The following is an 18080-nucleotide window of genomic DNA, read 5'->3' on the forward strand; positions in this document are numbered from 1 at the left end:
AGTTACGTTACACCTTATGTTAGCTGACAATTTGTCAGCTACGCTGGCCTTACGAACCGCATATCATTACAGCAGTTACTTGTATGTACCGGTATGTTAGGTAGCTACTTAAAGTTAGTTGGCTACTAATAAATCAAACTTGGCAGTATACAGTATTAACTATATGCTATCTAACTACTCAACGTTTATTGACTTGATTATTCACATCATTCTTAGCGGTATAGTCGTTGTGCATTCTCAATGGATATGGTTAATGAAGTCGTAAGATGTCTAGCTAGTAATTTGTTATGCTAACAAGCTAGCAAGATGTTGCATAGCAACAGCATCAACTTCCGGTAGGCAGACAAAGCGCTAGTACATTCAACTGAAAGGATATTGTTCGTTTACAGTATACTAAAATGAACAAATAGTATATACTCATTAAGTACGTAGCATACAGTATGTTAATATGGGTATTCGAACACAGTATAGGCCCTCCATGGAATGAGTTTGAAACCCCTGGTCTAAAAGCTTTGAGTAGGTATAGCACAGGAGGTTGGTGGCATCTTAATTGGGGAGAACAGGCTTGTGTAAGGAGCGGAATTAGTGGAATGGTATCAAGTACATCAAACATGGTTTCCAGGTGTTTGATGCTGTTCCACCTATCAGGTGGATGGATTATCTTGGACCAATACTTTACATGTTGTGTTTATATTTTTGCTAAGTATATATTTTTTCCCATTATAATGTTCATTCTTTATAATTTTCCCTTAACACTACCACCCCTTCCCTAATTGGAGTAAACTAATGGGAAACAATACTTAGGCGTCTATTTCCTGTTTATACAGTACATACATTTTACGGACACAGTATATTTTACAATAGTGCTACCAAATACTAATTGAGTGTATGTAAACTTCTGACCCACTGGGAATGTGATGAAAGAAATAAAAGATTAAATAAATCATTCTCTCTACTATTATTCTGACATTTCACATTCTTAAAATAAAGTGGTGATCCTAATTTACCTAAGACAGGACATTTTTACTAAGATTAAATGTCAGGAATAGTGAAAAACTGAGTTTAAATGTATTTGGCTATGGTGTACGTAAACTTTCGACTTCAACTCTGTGTGTGTGTGTGTGTGTGTGTGTGTGTATATGTATATATATATATATATATATATATATTAGTTAGTACATTATATTGGTTGCAAGAATTTTGTATAATCATTTAAATGAAAAACAAAATTCTGAATCCGGCGTCGTTTTGTGTTTCAGTTTATAAATCATGTGCCATGGAATCAGTACATCAAAAAATCTCCTCCCAACCTGTATGGTGCAGCTGTATTTCCACACTATGAGGTTGGAATAATACTGTAACATTTAGAAAATTATGATAATACCCTGTTAGTTTAAGAGCAGTTTGAAAAGAATGCCTGAAATTTCAACCTGTTTTGGTGACATCACCAGGCAATAACTTAGTTAATAGACCAATAAGAAAGAGTTCCCAACTTTGTTGTTAAGTCATAATATTAGGGTTCAGATGGACCTGCAAACTATATTGTTAGGGGATCTGAAAAAACATGATCAGTCAATGGGAAATATCATTATAGTCTTGGGTAAAGTATTTATTTTTAAAGCAATATCGGTAGAAATGTTACAAATAGGGAGGTTCAGGAGCCTCGTAAGACATCACAGTAAAATGGAGGGATGTATTGCAAAAGGAAATTGCTAAATGGCGTTATACTGGGAAAGATGGGTTAATCTGTGGACACCGGAGGGTTGGCGTTAAGATCACAATGAATGGTGGATTGGCCGCTGTGGGTGAAAATCCAGCACTTACAGAAAGAGGAAATAAGAATATATGTATAATTATTTAACTACATTTAATGTGTACATGAAGTATTGTTGTCCCTTAGTTTACTATAATCAGGGTAGGAATGGAAAGGGGAAAGTATAAATAAATAAAAAGGGGATTAGAAATTATACAAAACAATTAAATGGATAGAACCCACAATCTGCAATATTAAATCTTTATTTGGTACATAATAGACACTTACTATAGTATTTTTTTTATTTAACCTCTTGAGATGGGAATACCTATTTTTATTACTTTGTTCTCATCATGACAGAATGTTAAAATTAGGAGAAATAAAAATAAAAAAATTCATCAAATTACACTACCCAAAAGGGACTAATTTCATGGAATGCAGATTTTTTGGGGCACTGATCATTTAGACAAATCACAATGTAACAGGTGCTTGCATCTTTCGAATTTCGGAAGGGGAAAGGACATTTGGCCCATAGATCTTTTAGATCTGGGTATCTGAGATTAGTTTGGGACTCTCACCAGGTAGTTGAGTGTAATGCTCTCCTCTCCGCGGCCCATGTGTTTGAAGAAGCGGTAGTCAGCCACCAGGGCTAGAGGACAGGTGTTCTTCTTGTGGTCGTGGGTCACTCTCTTCTCTCTGTGGAGGGAATCTATGATGGGAGGAAGGAAGGAAGACTAAGTATTTATTTATTTTGCTCCTTTGCACCCCATTATTTCTATTTCTACTTTGCACTTTCTTCCACTACAAATCTACCATTCCAGTGTTTTACTTGCTATATTGTATTTACTTCGCCACCATGGCCTTTTTTGCCTTTACCTCCCTTATCTCACCTCATTTGCTCACATTGTATATAGACTTATTTTTTTACTGTATGTTTGTTTTACTCCATGTGTAACTCTGTGTTGTTGTATGTGTCGACGGCTTTGCTTTATCTTGGCCAGGTCACAATTGTAAATGAGAACCTGTTCTCAACTTGCCTACCTGGTTAAATAAAGGTGAAATAAATAAATAAAAAATCTAAGTCACAACAATAGACAAACACAATGTGCTTAAACTAATAACACACAAATGATTGTATTTTTCTTGTCTATATTGAGCACATCATTTAAACATTCACAGTGTAGGAAAAAGTATGTGAACACCTAGGCTTACGACTTTTCCAAAAGCTAAATTGGAGACAGGAGTCAGCTAACCTGGAGTCCAATCAATGAGACGTGATTGGAGATGTTGGTTAGAGCTGCCCTGCCCTATTAAAAAATAAAATTAAAATAACTCACAAAATTTGAGTTTGCTATTCACAAGAAGCATTGCCTGATGTGAACCATGCCTCGAATAAAATAGATCTCAGAATAATTTTTGTTGACTTGCATAAAGCTGGAAAGGGTTATGAAGGGGTTAAACCAAGGCCTCATACCTTTTAAAGGGTTAATAAATTGTTATGATAAACTGTAAGGTCTCCTTGTGTGTGTGTGTGTGTGTGTGTGTGTGTGTGTGTGTGTGTGTGTGTGTTGAGAGAGACTGTGTGTTAACACCTGTTTTGAGTGTTGTGCCCTTCAGACACTATCAGAAGGCGGAAACCGCCTACATTCATACTCCTCCTGTCTGGGCCCCACCTGGCTGAGGTTCTGAGAATACAACTGGTTTCCTGAGAACACAAGGCTGCCGCAGGCCTAATGAAAACAGCAATCTGTCAGAAGATGCTTGGACTCGTTCACCTTGTTATGCCTCTATTCTTGTGATGAAAGGGCAAGTTTCGGTGAAACCCACTTCTGAGCTTTTAATTGCTTACCAGATGGTTGCTGCTGTCAGCGGGAGGTTCGATTTATTAAAATGTTGTTGCCAGGGAAACTAATGCAAAGAGGACTGGGAGAGGCTATATGAATTACAGGATGTCTTAGACACTGCAGAACCTGGGGAGAGCGATTATATACTGTACTCTGTACCAACTTCTGCCCACAATTGTATTACTAAAGGACAATTTTAATACTTAAACAAAGAGTCTGTGTTTCCTTTCTACTACCAATATATAAGTTTGATAATTATATAGACCTGACCATCTGTTGAAGAAATTGACCAATAGTTACAAAAGTATCTCTAAAAGCCTTGATGTTTATCAGTCCATGGTAAGACAAATTGTCTATAAATGGAGAAAGTTCAGCACTGTTGCTACTCTCCTTAGGAGTGGCCGTCCTGTAAAGATGACTGCAAGAGCACAGTGCAGAATGCTCAATGAGGTTAAGAAGAATCCACGAGAGTCAGCTAAAGACTTACAGAAATCTCTGGAACATGCTAACATCTCTGATGAGTCTACAATACGTAAAACACTAAACAAGAATGGTGTTCATGGGAGGACACCACGAAAGAAGCTACTGCGGTCCAAAACAAAAAAACAGTGTTGCACGTCTGAAGTTCGCAAAAGAGCACCTGGATGTTCCATATCGCTTCCGGCAAAATATTCTGTGGACAGATGAAACTAAAGTTGAGTTGTTTGGAAGGAACACACAACACTATGTGTGGAGAAAAAAAGGCACAGCACACCAACATCAAAACCTAATACCAACTGTAAAGTATGGTGGAGGGAGCATCATGGTTTGGGGCTGCGTTGCTACCTCTGGACCTGGACAGCTTGCTATTGTCGACGGAAAAATGTATTCCCAAGTTTATCAAGACATTTTGCAGGAGAATGTTTGGCTATCTGTCCGCCAATTGAAGATCAACAGAAGTTGGGTGATGCAACAGGACAACAACCCAAAACAGAAGTAAATCAACAACAGAATGGCTTCAACAGAAAAAAATACGCCTTCTGGAGTCCTGACCTCAATTTAAAATGCGGTGGCATGACCTTGAGAGCGGTTCACACCAGACATCCTAACAATATTGCTGAACTGAAACAGTTTTGTGAAGAGGAATGGTCCACAATTCCTCCTGACCGTTGTGCAGGTCTGATCCGCAACTACAGAAAACGTTTGGTTGAGTTTATTGCTGCCAAAGGAAGGTCAACCAGTTATTAAATCCAAGGGTTCCCATACTTTTTCCACCCTGCACTGTGAATGTGTTCAATTAAAAACAAGAAAACGTCAAATAGTTTGTGTTATTAGTTTAAGCAGACTGTTTGTCTTTTGTTGTGACTTAGATGAAGATCATATCAAATTTTATGACCAATTTATGCAGAAATCCAGGTAATTCCAAAGGGTTCACATACTTTTTCTTACCACTATTTGTTCATCAGAGTAAAAATGAAAGATATAGGCCTAGCTGATGAATCCTTTACTATAGAGTAATTTTCAGAACTGTCAGATTTCCAACTTTGTGTTTAGTAAAATGAATCAACACCACTTATTCTATGAGGAGGAAGACTGGCTGTGGCTTGTAGGATTAATCATTACAAGAATCCGGAATCAAAATAGCAAAGCACTTCTTTCGGAATAAAGGTTTTTATTAACCCTTATTTGAAATTCACAGGTTATTCCATCTGTAGAATAATAGCTTCTGCTCAGCTCAGAAGCCACACTGTACAGCATGTGTCAATTCAAACTATGTTAATTCCCTTCCGGCTACATCCATTTGGAGTGGGCCTGGTGTATCATACGTACAGTGTGTGTCTAAGGCTACAAACCACAGTCAGCAGCAGTCCCCCACCCCACTAATCATGTACTCTCCTTCCCTCTACAAGACCTCAGATTCTTCTGTAACGAACCACAGCATGTGGGTGTACTCACTATTGCTTCCCCTCCGTGTATTACATACAACAGCTCTCATGAATTCTAATGCTTCTGTGGAGATCATTCACTGCATTTTCCACACAGTTTTTTTTTAAAAGAGGACATTGTCTTGAGCGCCTTCAGATTTCCCCCAGGTCATTGTCATTCTAATGAACTTTACATATTACAGGCAACACAAAGGAATCAGAGCTTTATATAACACCCTGTTGCCAGCCTATGGAATATAGGTTTTAGACATTAAAGGGTTTTTATTCATTGTGAGGCTGTGTGGGGACAAGATAGAATGGGCGCCCACCTACCTACTACCTCCTCTCCTCCAGGAATCATCTTCCTCCCTTTCCCTACCTCCTCACACTAAGGTTGTATAAGGTAGCTTGTAATGTTTGACTCCTACACACTTTTGCACACCACACACACAAGCACTCAGTCTATGCGTATGAAACATACATAAATGGGGTGGCTCCTACTCTGTATGTAGGCCTATACTGTCGAACACACACACAGTCCATCTTACCCTCCTGTGCCTCTCCACCTCTGGCGGACTCTGGCAGCAGGTCCTGGGCCCCAGCATGGATGTATCCACACACCTTGGGCGAGGCCAGGCGACTGAGGTTCCGGATGTCCTCAGAGCGATATACCAACAGACGGCCATCGGGGGGCACCTCAGTGAACCTCCAAAGGGGCTGAGGAGAGAGGTAAGAGGGGAAGGGGATGGAGAGAAAGAGGAATAAGAGAGAAAATAAAGAGAGAGCGAGAGAGGATGAAGGAGTGGGAGAAGTAGGATTGGTTAGATAAAGTATTCTACAAAAACAAAGGCTAGCGCTGGTTTATTTAGCTGATAGTTTCAACTCTTTTCCCCAGCAACTGTTTTAAGACACCTTTTTTCTGGCCTAATTTAAACCAAGGGGTTGGAACCGGAATTAATTTCCTATTGTTTCATTCTGAACAGAACCACTTTTTTTCCCGTTCCACTGTTCCTACCAGCAAAATAAAGTTCTGAACCGGTTGGATCCCCAAAAAAGTACTGGTTTATATCGTTCCTTTCAGTTCCTTTTTTAACCTGTGAAATCAACCGTTTTTTACATTTAGCTCATTATATTACTTCACCAATCAGTGCGGATAGAGCAGGCAAGCTAGTTGTTTACATGCGTGATGGACATGCGTGTACCCAATGTATGACATTTTGCGGGTGGGGAGAGAGAGGGTTGAGGAGTAGAATTGAAGTGCTGGGCATCTTATGAAATGCATTACATGAATTAGGTCCACAGAATTATACCTAGGAGCGGCTTCTATGGAGGAACTTTGAATGTCCTTTGAGCTAGCTAGCTAAAAAGCTTGTATGTGCAGAGCGGCACCAGAATTTAAAAAAACACGTCTTACCTTTTTGTAGTTAATAAATCCAACGTGAAACGTGATAACTAGGCCTATAGTATCCTTAACTAGCATTAAACTAGTTAATCCATTCTTCTCTAGCTATTTAAAAATCTCTCTCCCTATCTTCTGAATGATGGTTGCAATGTCAGTACAGTAGTCTGTTTTTGGAGGGGGGAAGGGCAGGTAGCCTAAACCAGTGTTGCCAACTCCTCAGTAAGGAAAGTAGCTATTGGCTGTCCTAAAAGTCGCTAAATGACATCATCGCCTAATTTGCATAATTGTCAATGTGCATGTAATTGTGATGGACGCTGTAGGAGAGAGGAATAATGTCGTGGGAGAGACAAAGTGAGTAAAAACCACCCTAAATATGTTTAGAACTACAAATGAACTTTCTTCTGTCGATTCTTGTTTTTTTTTTATGTCACAATTCCAACCATCCTTCTTTATCCGGGCTTGGGACCGGCAAAGGGTGACCCAAAAGAGACACTGGCGGAGTTACTTAGTTTATTTTATTAATTAGTTTTCTTAATTTGGTTTGGTTTTTAACCTTATGGTCCACTTAGGAGCCTACAACAAGTCACAACATTTTTAACCATAACATTTTTTACATTTTTTGTATACAATCTACATTAACAATCTAAATGGACCAAAAAGAGACAATCAGAAAAAAACTGTCAGTGGCAATGTGAGAAAATTATGGTAACTAGTCTTGCCCTAATTCATGTTAAAAAAATATATATATTATGTAAGCCAGGGCGGGATCAGCCAGCGGCAGCTTCCCGCATGCACGATTCATTTGCAGTCTGGACGCGGAGGGGTGAACATCTCCTGCTCTGACTGCAGCTGGGAGGGACTGCTGTGCGAGAACTAGGCCGCCTGTGAGTGCTTTGGGACGGAGGTGGGGCCCACGGCAGCACCCGCTGCTCGTTGAGATGAGTAAGAACGATACGTGCTTTCACGTCAGAGTCTCCAAAAGTCTCCAATAACACCAGAAAAATTCGCTAGATTTGTCGCTAGTCGCTTTTTTGAAAATGTGTGGCTAGAGGGGTCTGAATAAACGCTAAATATAGCGACAAAGTTGCTAAATTGGCAACACTGGCCTAAACACGCATAGACATTGGCAAAGATTTTCAGCTTGCAGGTGGACACTGGAATACGTTTTTGAGTGCCAGAGCTTTGCTGCTTTTTTTTGTGGGACAAAAAAAATTAAAATGCCTGGAATGTAAAATAACATAATTAACCAGTTCCCATGCTTTTAAAATAATGGTTCCATTGCGGAACAGTATGGATCACTCTCTTTCCAGGTTCCGTTTCAGTTCCTTGAAAAATATTATTTTCCGTTTTTCTGTTCTGTTCCCTGAACCAGTTCCAACCCCTGCTTTAAAAACGTTAAAGCAGTGCTCCTGTTTTGGGATTTACCTCTACGTTGTACTCTGTCTCCTCTGTCAGGATGTGGGCCGAGAACTCGTCCCCGTCTATGTGTGCCTGAACACGGGAGTGCTCCTCACCTACACACACACGATTTTAAGGTATTCTTCTCAGTACTCACTCACACACACACACTGAAATGGAAGCACACACACAAACTGACACACAAGCGCAAACACCTCCATATCAATATTCCATATAAAACCAACAAAACAAATACCCTCCAGACTCACCTACAAGATGTCCAGTAAAGTAGTTCTGCAGCTGAACATCATAGCGGTCTTCCTTCCCTTGCTTATCTACAAACACAGCTTTGAAGTCCTCAGTGAACAAGTCTGTGTTAGTTGTCAAGTAAAGCTTAAAATGTCTGCAGAAAAAATAAATTACAGTTTGATGGAGAGAAACATGAGGAATGTACATATCTGGTTTATTGAGGGTACAGATAACATTTGCCAATGGTCTGTTTCAATTGCACTGAAAATCCCAGGAAGATATATGCTCTCTAGTCATTAGGCCATGGCAATGATAAAAAGCCATTCCAGTAACAATGTTAAAACACATAGGAGTAGGACTTAGCAGGGAGGACTAGAACCTCTGAAAAAAGTTACAGATAATTGAGACCGTGCTAGTCTATTTCTCCAACCCCTAATGTCATATGATCTTTCCTAAGCACTGGGCGGCATCAGAATGATACAAAACCATTGAACATCAACTTTTTTTGCTTGCTTTTGAACGTTACATGAGTGTGTGGAAGCGCCTCATTGAGTAGAATGGAGTCTTGGCTGTTTTGCCCTAACATTTTAGTCATTTAGCAGACATGTAGAAGTCCCATATAGGAGACTTTGTGCCACCTACCTCTTGAGGGCACTGAAGCTGACAATGCGCTCCAGCTGGGACTCTGTGTGGATGTCCCTCTTCCTGAGTGAGTGCTGCTGGAGGCCGGACACGGGCAGCACCTCAAAGTCGGACAGCAATGAGCTCAGAGCCTCTGGAATAAGGGAAGAGTCATATAAGGAGAGTGAGAGGGCCAGTCCTATGTAGCTCAGTTGGTAGAGCATGGCGCTTGCAACGGTAGGATAGTAGGTTCAATTTCCGGGACCACTTGTGCATAAAATGTATGCATGCATGACTGTATGTCGCTTTGGATAATAGCATCTACTAAATGCCATGTTATAGGTATATCAGTACCAGAAAAAAGTTTGGACACACCTACTCATTCAAGGTTATTTTTTTTTTTTTTTTTACTATTTTCTACATTGTAGAATGATCGTGAAGACATCAAAACTATGAAATAACATATATGGAATCATTTAGTAACCAAAAACTTGTTAAACAAATCAAAATATATTTTATATTTGAGATTATTCAAAAGTTGCTACCCTTTGTGTAACCGATGTGAAATGGCTAGCTAGTTAGCGGGGTGACGGCTAATAGCGTTTCAATCGGTGATGTCACTCGCTCTGAGACCTTGAAGTAGTTGTTCCCCTTGCTCTGCAAGGGCCGTGGCTTTTGTGGAGCGATGGGTAACGATGCTTCGAGGGTGGCTGTTGTCGATGTGTGCAGAGGGTCCCTGGTTCGAGACAAGGAGAGGGACAGAAGCTATACTGCTACTTTTGCACACACTTGGCATTCTCTCAACCAGCTTCATAAGGTAGTCACCTAGAATGCATTTCAATTAACAGGTGTGCCTTGTTAAAAGTTAATTTGTGGAATTTCTTACCTTCTGATTGGCTCAAACGCATTAAGTTGTGTTGGGACAAGGTAGGGGTGGTATATGGACCAAGTCCATATTATGGCAAGGACAGCACAAATAAACAATGAGAAACGACAGTCTATCATTACTTTAAGAAATTAATGTCAGACAATTCGGAAAAGTTCAAGAACTTTGAAAAAGTTTCTTGAAGTACAGTCGTAAAAACCATCAAGCGCTATGATGAAACTGGCTCTCATGAGAACCGCCACAGGAAAGGAAGACCCAGAGTTACCTCTGCTGCAGAGGATAAGTTCAGAGTTAGCAGCCCAAATAAATGCTTCAAAGTTCAAGTAACAGACACATCTTAAAATTAACTGTTCAGAGGAGACTGCGTGAATCAGGACTTCATGGTCGAATTGCTGAAAAGAAACCACTACTAAAGGACACCAATAATAAGAAGAGACTTGCTTGGGCCAAGAAACACGAGCAATGGACATTAGACCGGTAGAAATCTGTCCTTTGGTCTGATGAGTCCAAATTGTAGATTTTTGGTTCTAACCGCTGTGTCTTAGTGAGACGCAGAGTAGGTGAATGGATGATCTCCGCATGTGTGGTTCCCACAGTGAAGCATGGAGGAGGAGGTGTGATGTTGTGGGGGTGCTTTGCTGATGACACTGTCTGGGATTTATTTAGAATTCAAGGCACACTTAACCAGCATGGCTACCACAGCATTCTGCAGCAATATGCCATCCCAACTGGTTTGCGCTTATTGGGACTATCATTTGTTTTTCAACAGGACAATGACCCAACACACCTCCAGGCTGTGTAATAACTATTTGACTAAGGAGGAGAGTTATGCATCAGATGACCTGGCCTCCACAATCACCCGACCTCAACCCAATTGAGATAGTTTGGGATGAGTTGGACCGCAGAGTGAAGGAAAAGCAGCCAACAATTGCTCAGCATATGTGGAAACTCTGTCAAGACTGTTGGAAAAGTATTCCAGGTGAAGCTGGTTGAGAGAATGCCAAGTGTGCAAAGCTGTCATCAAGGCAAAGGGTGGCTACTTTGAAGAATCTCAAATATGTTTTGATTTATTTAACACTTTTTTGGTTACACATTGATTCCATGTGTGTTATTTCATAGTTTGATGTCTTCACTAGAGGTCGACCGATTAATCGGAATGGCCGATTAATTAGGGCTGATTTCAGGTTCTCATAACAATCGGAAATCTGTATTTTTGGATGCCGATTTGGCCAATTAGTTTTTTTTTTTTTAAACCTTTATTTAACTAGGCAAGTCAGTTAAGAACACATTCTTATTTTCAATGACGGCCTAGGAACGGTGGGTTAACTGCCTTGTTCAGGGGCAGAAAGACAGATTTTTACCTTGTCATCTCAGGGATTCAATCTTGCAACCTTAAGTTAACTAGTCCAACGCTCTAACCACCTGCTTTACATTGCACTCCACGAGGTTACGCGAATGCAGTAATAATTCCAAGGTAAGTTGCTAGCTAGCATTAAACTTATAAAAAACAATTAATCAATCATAATCACTAGTTAACTACACATGGTTAATGATATTACTAGTTTATCTAGCCTGTCCTGCGTTGCATATGATCGCTTAGGTACACGTTGCTCCAACCATAAACATCAATGCCTTTCTTAAAATCAATACACAAGTATATATTTTTAAACCTGCATATTTAGTTAATATTGCCTGCTAACATGAATTTCTTTTAACTAGGGAAAATGTGTCACTTCTCTTGCAAACAGAGTCAGGGTATATGCAGCAGTTTGGGCCGCCTGGCTCGTTGCGAACTGTGAAGACTAGTTCTTCCTAACAAAGACAGCCAACTTCGCCAAACGGGGATGATTTAACAAAAGCGCATTTGCGAAAAAAAAGCACAATCATTGCACGACTGTACCTAACCATAAACATCAATGCCTTTCTTAAAATCAATACACAGAAGTATACATTTTTAAACCTGCATATTTAGCTAAATGAAATCCAGGTTAGCAGGCAATATTAACCAGGTGAAATTGTGTCATTTTGCGTTCATTGCACGCAGTCAGGGTATATGCAACACTTTGGGTAATTTGTCAGAATTTTTCGTAATTATGACATCACACTGAAGGTTGTGCAATGTAACAGGAATAACGTTTTGTTTTCGAGATGATAGTTTCCGGATTCTACCATATTAATGACCTAACGCTCGTGTTTCTGTGTGTTATTATGTTATAATTAAGTCTATGATTTGATAGAGCAGTCTGACTGAGAGATGGTAGGCAGCAGCAGGCTCGTAAGCATTCATTCAAAATAGCACTTTCGTGCATTTTGCCAGCAGCTCGTCGCAATGCATTGCGCTGTTTATGACTTCAAGCCTATCTACTCCCAAGATGAGGCTGGTGTAACCCATGTGAAATGGCTAGCTAGCTAGCCGGGTGCGCGCTAATAGCGTTTCAAACGTCACTCGCTCTAAGACTTGGAGTAGTTTTTCCCCTTCCTCTACATGGGTAACGCTGCTTCGAGGGTGGCTGTTCCTGTGTTCCTGGTTCGAGCCCAGGTAGGAGCAAGTAGAGGGACGGAAGCTATACTGTTACACTGGCAATACTAAAGTGCCTATAAGAACATCCAATAGTCAAAGGTATATGAAATACAAATCGTATATAGAGAAATAGTCCTATAATAACTACAACCTAAAACATCTTACCTGGGAATATTGAAGACTCATGTTAAAAGGAACCAACAGCTTTCATATGTTCTCATGTTCTGAGCAAGGAACTTAAACGTTAGCTTTCTTACATGGCACATATTGCACTTTTACCTTCTTCTCCAACACTTTGTTTTTGCATTATTTAAATCAAATTGAACATGTTTCATTATTTATTTGAGGCTAAATTGATTTTATTGATGTATTATATTAAAATAAGTGTTAATTCAGTATTGTTGTAATTGTCATTATTACAAATAAAGAAATAACAAAAAAACTTTTTTTGTTGTTTGTTTAAAAAAAAATATATATATATATTTAAATTTAAAAAATAACAAAAAAATACTAAAATTACAAATAAATAGGCTGATTAATCGGTATCGGCTTTTTTGGTCCTCCAATAATCGGTAGCGGCGTTGAAAAATCATAATCGGTCGACCTCTAGTCTATACATACATACCAGTATAAGTCAAAAGTATGGACACATCTACCGTAATTTCCGGACTATTGAGCGCACCTGAATATAAGCCGCACCCACTGAATTTTAAAAAATATATTATTTTGAACATAAATAAGCCGCACATGTCTACCGGTACATTGAAACCAATGAACTTTACACAGGCTTTAACGAAACACGGCTTGTAACAAAAATAAAACATTAGCAGTAAGCTTTAGTTGTCTTTTTGCACTAAGTCAATTCCTCACGCTGCTGTTTCCAACGTCTTATCATCGACTCATTAAGACCAAGCTCCCGTGCAGCAGCTCTATTTCCTTTTCCAACAGTCAGATCAATCGCCTTCAACTTGAAAGCTGCATCATATGCATTTCTCCGTGTCTTTGCCATGATGAGGGTGACAAAATGACTACCGTAATCAGAATAATGGGAAGTTTGAGAGCGCTCGATTTAATCTAAACAGTAAACAAAAAAGTTGTTTGACCTTAACCCGTTCGGCAATTTCATTGGTCTAATGAAAGCTTCATGCCGCCAAAAAACTGATCACGTCACAGAATGTGTTTTTCTTTGGAGGAAAAAAAATTGAAAGCGGGAAAAATCCATATATTAGCCGCGTCATTGTTTAAGCCGCGAGGTTCAAAGCGTGGGAAAAAAGTTGCGGCTTATAGTCCGGAAATTACGGTACTCATTCAAGGGTTTTATTTATTTTTACTATTTTTACATTGTACAATAATAATGAAGACAAACTATGAAATAACACATATGGAATCATGTAGTAACCAAAAAAAACTAAAGAAAGTGTTAAATAAATCTAAATATATTTTACATTTGACATTCTTCAAAGTAGCCACCCTTTGCTTTGATGACAGCTTTGCACACTCTTGGCATTCTCTCAAACAGCTTCACCTGGAATGCTTTTCCAATAATCTTGAAGGAGTTCCCACGTATGCTGAGCACTTGTTGGCTGCTTTTCCAACCTGACAGGTTGCATCACTGACTGGTATGACAACTGCTTGGCCTCTGACCGCAAGGCACTACAGAGGGTAGTGAGTACGGCCCAGTACATCACTGGGGCCAAGCTTCCTGCCATCCAGGACCTCTATACCAGGCGGTGTTAGAGGAAGGCCCTAAAAATTGTCAAAGACTCCAACCACCCTAGTCATGTTCTCTCTGCTACCGCACGGCAAGCAGTACCGGAGTGCCAAGTCCAGGTTCAAGAGGCTTCTAAACAGATTCTACCCCCAAGCCATAACACTCCTGAACATCTAATCAAATTGCTACCCAGACTATTTGCATTGCCCCCTCCCCCTCTTTTACCCTGCTGCTACTACTCTCTGTTATTAGTCACTTTAATAACTCTAACTACATGTACATATTACCTCGATTAACATATTGCAGCAATACGACCATGAAGGCCTGATTAACGCAGTCTCCTCTGAACAGTTTATGTTGAGATATGTCTGTTACTTTAACTCTGAAGAATTTATTTGTTCTGCAACTCTATTTGGGCAGTTAACTCTAATGAACTTATCCTCTGCAGCAGAGGTAACTCTGGGTCTTCCTTTCCTGTGGTGGTCTTCATGAGAGCCAATTTAATCGTAGTGCTTGATGGTTTTTGCGACGGCACATGAAGAAACTTTCAAAGTTCTTGAACTTTTCCAGATTGACTGACCTTCATGTCTTAAAGTAATGATGGACTGTCGTTTCTCTTTGCTTATTTGAGCTGTTCTTGCCATAATATGGACTTGGTCTTTTACCAAATAGGGCTATCTTCTGTATACCACCCCTACCATGTTACAACACAACTGATTGTCTCAAATGCATTAAGGAAAGAACTTCCACAAATTAACAAGGCACACCTGTTAATTGAAATGCATCCAGGTGGCTACCTCATGAAGCTGGTTGAGAGAATGCTAAAAGTTTCCAATCCTGTCATCAAGGCAAAGGATGGCTACTTGAACAATCTCAAAAATAAAATATATTTTCATTTGTTTAACACTAATTTGGTAACTACATGATTCCATAGTTTTGATGTCTTCACTATTATTCTACAATGTAGAAAATAGTAAAAATAAAGAAAAACCCTGGAATGATTAGGTGTTTCCAAACTTTTGACTGGTACTGCACACACACACACACACACACACACACACACACACACACACACACACACACACACACACACACACACACGACTGAACTCCCTCTATGTAACACCAATAAAGTGAAAATGGTATTATTCAATATCATTGGTACAGTAACCGGTGGTCACCAACCCTTGTCCCAATGAGCTTCAAATGTGCAGGCTTTGGTTCTAACCCAGCAGTAACACACCTGATTCATGTATTAATCATGATCTTCCTGATTAGCTGAATCAGATGTGTTAGTGCTGGGATGGAACAAAACCCTGGTTTATTTTTAGTGACCTCTGCAGTAGCCTATACTCAACTCGCTCTGTGGCAAATAATATTGGATTGATGCAGCACTGAGTAACAGTTAGTAGCCTAAAATACATTTTTACCATGAATCTTTCAGCCAAAATGGAACAGCCAAAATGGAAGATTCTCACTTCCTCTTGAAAGCTGTCATGTAGCTAGTTCCTTCCTGTCTAAAGGGCTCTACACAGTCTATGAAACAGATCCAACAGAGTTTAGTTTGCGTAGCTCTACATAGTTTTGCGAGGCAGAATGTTGTGTAGACTGTGAAATCACTGTGGAGAGCCCTTAATGCCACACAGCCTACAAATAGATTGTCAACAGTGTCTTTGTGGGGTTAGTCAGAGCATCACACCTTCCTAATTAAAACAAATTCAGCATGGTTGAAATTTTAACTAGGTACTTAATTGACATCCTCAGCCTGTGACAATTTCAAACTATGGGTCTATATGGGCGGCAGGTAGCTTAGTGGTTAGAGCGTTGGGCCAGTAACCGAAAGTTTGCTAGATCGAATACCCGAGGTGACAAGGTAAAAATGTCATTCTGCCCCTGAACAAGGCAGTTAACCCACTGTTCCTAGGCCGTCATTGTAAATAATAATTTGTTCTTAACTGACTTGCCTAGTTAAATAAAAAATGGACCTAAATACCAATCTTGATTTAACTAATTATTTCAGGGGTGGTCAACACTGGAAAGCTATGCGTACACGTTTGTTGTTTCAGCACATCACTACAGGTTATGTAAAACATTGAATTGCGATGTTCATAATTATCTAGCTAGACTGGGAACAAATGCATTCTTCATCTGATCCTGGGGACCCGCAGGTATTTGTTCCAGCCCTGCCAGTGCCACACATCTGTAGCTAGTTAACTCAGCTAACTAACATACAATATTTCAGTTGAATCACAAGCTGTGATGAGACTAGGATTGATTAACACTGCTCCGGCACCACTGGAAAAGGAATAGCCACCCTGTCTTGATTCATGATGCACGTTAGCATGATGCACGTTACTACGATGCTGAATACCAGACATTCCATCTAACTAGATCGGTTAGCAAGTCCCCGAAGAAAATCTTACTCGCTAACAACATTAAAAAGTTAGCTGTCTAGTTAACTAATAAACGAGTTATCTAGCAAACACTATCGTCATAAACTTTAGCAATTGAAGATGTAGCTAACTAACAGCCTAATTTGCATACATTTGACTGACAGCTTGCTACCGTAGAACATGTCTGCGAGCTAGCTAGCCGTTAACGTTACTCACCGAACTCTGTGTCATTTTCCCGTGTTTCTTCCTCAGTGGCCCAACAAGGAGCCAAACAGGCCACAAGTACCAGATACTTCATCATGACGTTAAAAGAGCTTACTCCACCTGTGTCATTATTGCAAGTTGTTGATGACTAACGTCAAAACAGAAACCGTTAACCAGGCTAGGCAGAGCAGGTGTAGCACCGAGGTAAAATTAGTTTTATATTGGATATTCTGGTTTTCTCTCGTCAATAACTGTTGAACCAATCATGCCATCACTGGTGTAGTTGAGGATATAGGCAGATATACGCCATATACCCACTTACTATTCCCGTGGGCATTTGCATGTACTCACTTCTTAATCCCCACTGATGCGTACCAAAGTAGTGTAGTGGAGGTATCCTCCGTTTCAATTTATAAGGCTGATTGAACAGATCAGAACGTTTAGCTTAAACGTTGATAAACTATTATTTCTTCACATTTTAGGCGCAGCAATATACAGACAGCAGTGGGCTTTTGCGTGAACGTTCCAAAATGCAATTTGCAGGAAAACGCTGTTCTAAAATGTGCACCGGGTTTCATGGACAGAGATGGAAATATCCGTTCGAAATTTTGAAAGAGGGCAGATTGAAATATGCAACTACTATCATGGGTTGCTAAAATGACTATGATAATACCTTTGGCTGCTAGACAATGAAAGAAAGTTGAAAGAAAATCAATAGAATAGGAGAAAGCATATGAGTAAGTCTTTCTACAAATATTTTCCTCCATGTTTCTATGGTGGGATTTTGTCTATAGGCTACTTTCAAGTAAGGTAAGACATGCCTCATATCAAGTAAAATGTTCAGGTTTCAAACAATTAAGGAATAGAAAAATATAGCAATGCCAATGATAGGCCTAACCATTTTCTGGTAGATGGAAAGGCTTTCCCAAAAACCTTCTCTATTAAATGTTAACTACCGTAGCTACAAAGTAACCTACACCGATCTGTCAGTGACATGATTATTTGCATCAATCCGGTAGCTTAGCCATTTATTTTGCAAACTCCATCTCATGTGTTACAGAAACACTGTTAACCAAACAACAGTGCTAGATGCCTACACACGTCAATTAACTACACAAACAATCTACATTTCTCCAGACATCAAAAGTGGTCTCCTGATGTGGTTTAAGCATTGTCATGGACTTAAAACATACAA

The 18080-nt window shown here is 39.7% G+C and overlaps 1 protein-coding gene across 3 annotated transcripts in view; it reads right to left on the reverse strand.

Moving 5' to 3' along the window:
• The window catches only part of LOC106566892 (disintegrin and metalloproteinase domain-containing protein 17), a 37111-nt gene extending 19919 nt beyond the window's left edge, over window positions 1–17192 (reverse strand). For all 3 annotated transcript variants that reach the window (XM_014135554.2, XM_014135492.2, XM_014135630.2), the window contains exons 1-6: window positions 16898–17192; window positions 9193–9325; window positions 8571–8704; window positions 8329–8417; window positions 6050–6218; window positions 2332–2462 (exon numbers count right to left, since the gene is read on the reverse strand). In XM_014135554.2, coding sequence (XP_013991029.1) covers window positions 2332–2462; window positions 6050–6218; window positions 8329–8417; window positions 8571–8704; window positions 9193–9325; window positions 16898–16982 — 741 coding nt within the window. In that variant the 5' untranslated portion in view covers window positions 16983–17192. The remainder of the gene's footprint in view (window positions 1–2331; window positions 2463–6049; window positions 6219–8328; window positions 8418–8570; window positions 8705–9192; window positions 9326–16897) is intronic.
• Window positions 17193–18080: the final 888 nt, after the last annotated feature.

Source organism: Salmo salar, chromosome ssa01 (assembly GCF_905237065.1).
Source record: "Salmo salar chromosome ssa01, Ssal_v3.1, whole genome shotgun sequence".
In the NCBI taxonomy this organism is placed as follows: Eukaryota; Metazoa; Chordata; class Actinopteri; order Salmoniformes; family Salmonidae; genus Salmo; species Salmo salar.